This window comes from Haematobia irritans, chromosome 4 (assembly GCF_050003625.1).
Source record: "Haematobia irritans isolate KBUSLIRL chromosome 4, ASM5000362v1, whole genome shotgun sequence".
Lineage (NCBI taxonomy): Eukaryota > Metazoa > Arthropoda > Insecta > Diptera > Muscidae > Haematobia > Haematobia irritans.
In genome coordinates this window covers 214,428,050-214,435,382 of record NC_134400.1, presented here as the reverse complement: position 1 = coordinate 214,435,382, position 7,333 = coordinate 214,428,050, and the positions used below count along the sequence as shown (strand labels likewise).

Genomic DNA, 7,333 nt, shown 5'->3' with positions numbered 1-7,333 from the left:
AGCTAATCGGGACAAAACTCTGGCTTCTGGGTTCATATAAGTGCATATCGGGCGAATATATATATATATATATATATATATATATATATATATATATATATATATATATATATATATATATATATATATATATATATATATATATATATATATATATATATATATATATATATATATATATATATATATATATATATATATGATTGCGTGGCATAAAAGTAGAAAAGAAATAAAAAGGCACTGGTTTAGAAGTTGAACCAAAATATTTGGGCTTTATTTAATCAATTATTGTTCGTCAAACAATATTTACCTTCGTAGAAGCGAGAGAGTCTCAAAAGAGAATGTCAAAAAGCTTCGATGCCGAAAGGCGGGGGTTGATGACATTTGACGTTAGAAAATGTCCTTATTTTCGTACCGAAAGGCAGAAAAAGGCATAGACAAATCCTAACGGAGGGATTACACTTGAAAATGATTATATGACTGAACAAAGCTAAAAAAACGGCATTTGAACTTAAACATTGCCGCCCGCCTTGCAACATCCAGCCATGTTGCAAAATTTAAAAATAAGTTAAATAATATTTACATGTTACATAATGAAAGTATACAGGATGTACATTTCAGTTTACAAAAAAGAGCATTTTATTTTAGTTCAATTCTTTTTTTTTCTCTTGTTATGGTGTCCAATTCATTCATTTTTTTTTTTCCAAAACACAAATTCATATTTACAAATGTGCTCGTCAAGCACGCGATCGTAAATGGACTCGTTAAGCCCGATCGATTTTTAAATTTCAATAAATTTGACTCGTAAGAGCCGGGTGTCGAGGACTCGTAAAGTCAGAAGGCAGTTGAAGACTACCTTACACCCAAGTGTGATATGGGGTGGCGAAGCCACAAACAATTCTCCTGGAGGAACCCCAGAAGCCGTCGTCAACGGTTTTTTATTGGTTGCTGTTGCAACATTGTCGGCCAGAATGGCAGAATCAGTAGTCGTACTGATGGTATGTTCATCGGCAAGGGGTGCGATGCTAGAATTAATCTCCCGTTCCTCATCCAACATGGGGACGTCGTCCTCAGACTCTGGAAGGGTAGCAGCCATCTTTGCTATGTTTTCTATCTATGAAAATATAGAAAGATTTCGGAACGGAAAACCAAATTAACATAATGGTCAGGGTGACCAGAAACCGTAGGTCGCCTTACAACTTGTAGTCCGATCTATTGCGATTCGAACGCGGCCATCAACCCAAAGATTTTTCACGTAACAAAAACTAGGGAGGACGCGAGCATAACGCGACAGATAGACCTATGTTAACTCCCTAAAAGACAAGGATGTAATCCATTTGAACAAACGACGACCGTTAGTACCCGGATGAACATCGCGAATACGACATAATTTCCACGTAGTGGGGAGTAATAGTTCTCGTCGAGAATGTCGTGGACAAATCAAAAGTAGCATGTAAAGTTACCGCTTTCGTAGAAAAGCAGACAGTTTTGTAAATATAACCGTGGGTTATCATCAAGGCGTGACCTGTAAAGCATTCCACATAATCTCATTGTCAAAACCAGTAGTGGTAAAATAGCGTCGCGCTCTATGTGAGAAGACAGCTCAGAATTATGGTGTATATTGCCCCTTGAACCAGACGCATTATTCAAATTATGGTACCCCGTCAATACGTCGTCAACGTACATGCTCTTCCGTAGGACTTGTACATAAAGAGGAAACCCATTCTCCGTGTCGTCAGCCAAATGCAAAAGTTGTCCAAGTCACTGTCTGTAACTAAAAGTTCCGGATAATATTTTGCAGAGAATATCTTAACTGTATTCAATGCAGAAATGTCTAGGACGGGTCAACATATATATGTCTGTATACATCTGTGTGATATCGCAATTGTATACGAATTTATACAACCTCCACCTCAAAACGAGGAGAAACAAGTCTGATTGTTGAGTCGGACCGACGTGTAAAAATGTCATTCAAGGCAGTGAAAACCAATCGAAGTCAAATTGTCTTTCTATCGGTGGATGACCGGCGATAAGGCAGATAACAAATTTTCATTTGTAGGCGTAACCTAAACTGGCCTCATATGGTATAACTGTATATACCCCCGGACAAAGTCGTGGTGAATCGTCTTAATTCATGGTTTTCACAAGAGGGATGCCTAATTTCGAAGAAATTGTGTCAGCCAGGCCGTCCTTGCTTTCCGATTTGTCCGAAGAAATAATTTTCAAGAGGAAGAGTATCTTCACTCAGAATACCGTCGGGATGTCGTTTTATAATTTTCCTCGCAAAACTTATCTAAATCAGATAAGAGAGGACGTCGGGGAAGCTCTTCTAGTTCCCAAAGTGCGGAGAAGTGTCTCGTGAAGACCATTTTCCTTGGAGAGGTCCACAGTAGTCGTGTAGACAGAAATATTCGAGGAAGGGATAGGACCCGTGACAACCCAGCCGAAGACTGTGTTTTGTGCTAGTAATGATCCCAAAATATTCGTTCGCGTACCCTCCAACACAATTTTCGGATAAAGATCCGCGCCCAAAAGCAGATCAACAGGACGACAAACAAATAAATTGGGGTCAGCCAAACGTAGATTTGGCATACTAGACACAATGTCACGATCTAGAGAAAAAGATGGCAGGTTGCCGGAAATGTTCGGAAGAACATACGCTGTAGTCTCCAGTAGGAGCGACTCATCTAGTGGGGTACCAATGCAAAGTGAACAAAGTTCTCTCGACGTGATCGAAACACTTTGATTCACACCAGAAATTGTAGCCGAAGTCGAAGACGTACTCAGTCCAAGTCGGTTCCGCAATCCTTCCGTAATAAAGGATGATTCCGAAGCGGGATCTATTAAGGCCCTAGCAGGATACGTGATACCCTGGTGAACGATATTCACCATTGCAGTTCCTAATAATACATTTCCAGTACGCGAAGTATGGAATACCTGTCTACTGGACGTCCCTGACACAATGCCTGTCGATGTAGAAGGTTCATTGGCATCCACTGGCACCGGTACGGGATTCCGTGAAACTGGTGCGGGAACGATAGGAGCAGTCCCGGGACCAGTCGATGTTTCCCTATGCAAAAGAGTGTGGTGTCTTCTACCACATTTACCGCAATCATATGCGCTGGGGCAATTAGCTGCAATATGTCTGCGGGACAGACAATTCATGCAGCACTGATGGCTCCTAATAATATTCATCCTCTCACGAACTGAAAGATTATGAAACCTAGAACACGTTCTGAGGTGATGATGTCGTCGACAGAGAACGCATAATCTGTCAGGAGAGGATTGGGAGGAAGGAGGCGTACTTGATGGGGAACGAGTCGTTTTCGCATTCGTGAAATGCGAGCGAATTCTTTTGTTGGCCGGAGGCCTGGCGTCAATGCCGCGGATATCGCGAAGACATGTCAATGTCTGGATTCTTTCCGTGAGAAAGAAGTCCAAATCTGACCAAGAAGACAAAGCAGACTTGTCCTTAATACTCTGTTCCCAAAGTGTAACAGTACATTTCGGCAACCTCTGAAGGCATAAAAAGACGAGGATGGGATCCCAATCGTCAGTGGCCACATCGTAGATGGACATTGTCGAAATGCATGTCGAGATACCACGTTGTAGTTTCTTCAGTCCTGAACTGGTCTCAGACTCCAAGACTGGCAAATCAAATAATAATTTGAGTTGGTGGTTCACCAAGAGGCGGGTATTATCATAAGTACCCTTTAGCGCCTTCCACGCAAGAGCGAAGCTTCTATGCGTGAGCGGAAACTTCGAAACCACATCGCGAGCTTCACCACTGGTTTTCTTGAGTAAATGACACAATTTTTCAATATCGCTAAGTCGGCTATTGTTAATGTATACCGCTGTGAAGAAATCTCTAAATGTCGGCCAATTGAGAAAATCGCCGTCAAAAACATCTATATCACAAGGCGGCAGATTGAGACTGTGGGAGGAACTATTGTCTCCCCTAGAGCTAACGGAAGAACTGTGTGAGTCATCGGACCTATGAGAAACATTCAAAAGTAATGTTTGGTCCTCCAACCGAGACGATTTAGCAGAATGCTTAGATGGTGCACGTAGTTCCTCCAATTTACGTTGAATCGACTCCATGACATTCAGATAACAATTATAAGCCACGTCATATTTGCTGTCAGCAGCGGCGACTGCCTCGGTTGCGTTGCTCTGTGTGGACACAAAGTCAAGACATTCGTCGAATAAGCTCTTAACTTTTTCCCACAAAGACTTAGCCTCGGAACCATGACATTCTAGTCTATAGGCGGTTAAATCATCGTCTCGCAAACTGTGAAACTTCGTTTCAAATCGGACTACTGCGTCAGTTGCTCTTGTGAAAGCAGTCAGTGGTGTAGTAGTCATTATGACCAAGTACTGTCAAAATTAAAGGGCGAAAAAATTGACACGTGATGTCCAAAACTATCGGAAAGAGTATAAATCGATCCAAAAAGCTACTTCGATTTGTCGTCGAACAAATGAAAACGCAGTTATTCCTCTCAGTGTATGCGAAAGTTGTATCGTCAACACACAATATTTTTCGCAGTGTACCGAAAGTACTAAAAATGTGAGTAAGGTAACGTGATTACCACAACAACACAAAAAATGAGATCAGAAAATTTCTCACAGTGTACGGAGTACAACCAATTTTTTACAGTGTATCGTCGATACACCAATTTCCTCACAGTGTATTGGAAATACCAGCTAAAATTAGCTCTGCAAGGTAAATTATAAGTATTTTAACTTTTTGTAAAAATTGGCGAAAAATTTCTCCAAGTGTATGAAAACACGTAAAGTTTCTTCCAGTGTATCGTAAATACAAGAAACCCTTTTTCGCGTGGCGAAATATATGCAAAATCTTTATTTGGAAAATATTACAATATTTTCCCAGTGTACCCTGTGTTCCAAAAGATTTTTGCAAGTGTATCGTGAATACAAAAAATATTTTCAGTGTATCGTAGAATACAAAGAATAATTTTTGCGTGGCGAATTATCGAAAAAATTGAAAACTTTATATATTACGAGAGAGTTTCTCTCAGTGTATATATTATCCAAAATTTCTCCCAGTGTACGTAGATACACAAAATTTGTGCAAGTGTATCGTGAATATCACTTGCCAAATGGAAAAATTACAAGACAATGAAAAGTCGTGAACTATAAATTGTAAAATGTCAACTTGACCGATTGTAGGGTGCACGGACTGTAAGATGCACACTACGAAACAGTAAGGTCCAACAACAACAATAATATATAAATAAAAAAGTTTCGTGGAAACTCAAATATGTCAGTATTACGATAATATAATATATAATAAATACTGTTATTTTATTGTTTGTATCGACCGACCGTAGGGTACACTACCACGTAACACGAACGATAATAGTAAACGACCGATATCCGTAGGAATCAACAATAAATACTTTTCTCAATTGAACCTGCAAAAAATTATTTTTATAATTTCGCGCCGTAAGCGACCCACGCTAATAAACCAACGTGTATGCAGTTCGAACGTATGTTGGATGTAACACCTGTGTGCGTACGTGTGTATAGCAAGTTGAACGGCAACTGTATAACACTTTACTATTGATGCCTATTGGCAAACCAATGCTTACAACCAATGCAATTGTTTTTGTTTTTTCTATGCAGATCGAAGATCAAAAAACCAAAAGAAAAACACAACAATGTATACGCAAACAAATGACAAAATACAGCGAAAATTAAATGCAACTTTGACGTTGAATATTTGGATGAAAACAAAGTGGAATTAAACGCACTTTTCAACACTTTAATGAGAATGTAACCGGGTATTAAAGACCGACGGATAATTTAATTTTTTCTCGTAGAGATTTAATGTACAACCGATATAAAATACGAGTTGTAAAGCGACCGTAGGCGAGTGTTTATTTCTGTTTTTATTTATATTCACACCGAAGGATATGCTCACTTTTTAATTATCACTGAAAGTACATACCTTGGTTGTTGATAATATAATTATATTTATGTGCAATAAATTGAAAATGCCTCGTAGAGGATGGTGATCGTCGATCGTTTGTTGTTGTTGTTGATTGGCGTAGCCTTTGCCTTCGAAGAAGAAATAAAAAACACCGAATTAATACTTTCCAATAATTATCCGGTTCGAAGGACCAATGATTGCGTGGCATAAAAGTAGAAAAGAAATAAAAAGGCACTGGTTTAGAAGTTGAACCAAAATATTTGGGCTTTATTTAATCAATTATTGTTCGTCAAACAATATTTACCTTCGTAGAAGCGAGAGAGTCTCAAAAGAGAATGTCAAAAAGCTTCGATGCCGAAAGGCGGGGGTTGATGACATTTGACGTTAGAAAATGTCCTTATTTTCGTACCGAAAGGCAGAAAAAGGCATAGACAAATCCTAACGGAGGGATTACACTTGAAAATGATTATATGACTGAACAAAGCTAAAAAAACGGCATTTGAACTTAAACAATATATATATATATATATATGTGAGCTATATCTAAATCTGAATCGATTTCAACCAATTTTGGCACGCATAGCAACAATACTAAATCTACTCTTTGTGCAAAATTTCAACCAAATTGGGCCAAAACTCTGGCTTTTAGGACCATATTAGTCCATATCAGGCGAAAGTTATATATGGGAGCTATATCTAAATCTGAACCGATTTCAATCAAATTTTGCACACTTGATTATACTACCAATTGTACTCCTAGTTCAACCAAATTCGGCCAAAAATCTGGCTTCTGGGGCCATATAAGTCCATATCGGGCGAAAGATATATGGGAGCTATATCTAAATCTGAACCGATTTCTTCCAAAATCAATAGGGTTCTATTCTGACTTAAATTAGGAACATGTGCCAAATTTGAAGGCGACTGGACTTAAATTGCGACCTAGACTTTGATCACAAAAATGTGTTCACAGACAGACGGACGGACGAACAGACGGACAGACGGACATGGTTATATCGACTCAGGGACCCACCCTGAACATTATTGCCAAAGACACCATGTGTCTATCTCGTCTCCTTCTGGGTGTTACAAACATATGCACTAACTTATAATACCCTGTTCCACAGTGTGGCGCAGGGTATAAAAACAACATATAGCATTAAATTAAAAATGTCCACAAACTAACTTTTAAATTGGTGAATAGCAGATCTTTAATCATGCTAAAATATTGTGTTTCAAGGACCGGCATTGCAAAAAAAAATTGCTATACGTAAAAGAAAAAAGAGTCCGTTATTTAAATCAACATGAATTCCAACTAGAACATCAACAACAACAACAAAATAGCAAAATTAATTGTATAACATTAGAGAGCATTTACTGTGT

The 7,333-nt window shown here is 38.7% G+C and overlaps 1 protein-coding gene across 1 annotated transcript; it reads right to left on the bottom strand.

The window, feature by feature from the left end:
• Window positions 1-244: 244 nt before the first annotated feature.
• On the bottom strand, window positions 245-6,267 carry LOC142235121 (uncharacterized). The gene is made up of 3 exons (XM_075306378.1): window positions 6,258-6,267; window positions 5,972-6,081; window positions 245-1,114 (listed from the first exon to the last, which is right to left on the bottom strand). The coding sequence occupies exon 3, from the start codon at window positions 1,094-1,096 to the stop codon at window positions 782-784; it is 315 nt and encodes a 104-aa protein (XP_075162493.1). The 5' UTR covers window positions 1,097-1,114; window positions 5,972-6,081; window positions 6,258-6,267; the 3' UTR covers window positions 245-781.
• Window positions 6,268-7,333: the final 1,066 nt, after the last annotated feature.

Coding starts and splice junctions, on each gene's coding strand:
- LOC142235121 (XM_075306378.1), bottom strand. CDS start 1,096: ATGGCTGCTACCCTTCCAGAGTCTGAGGACGACGTCCCCATGTTGGAT.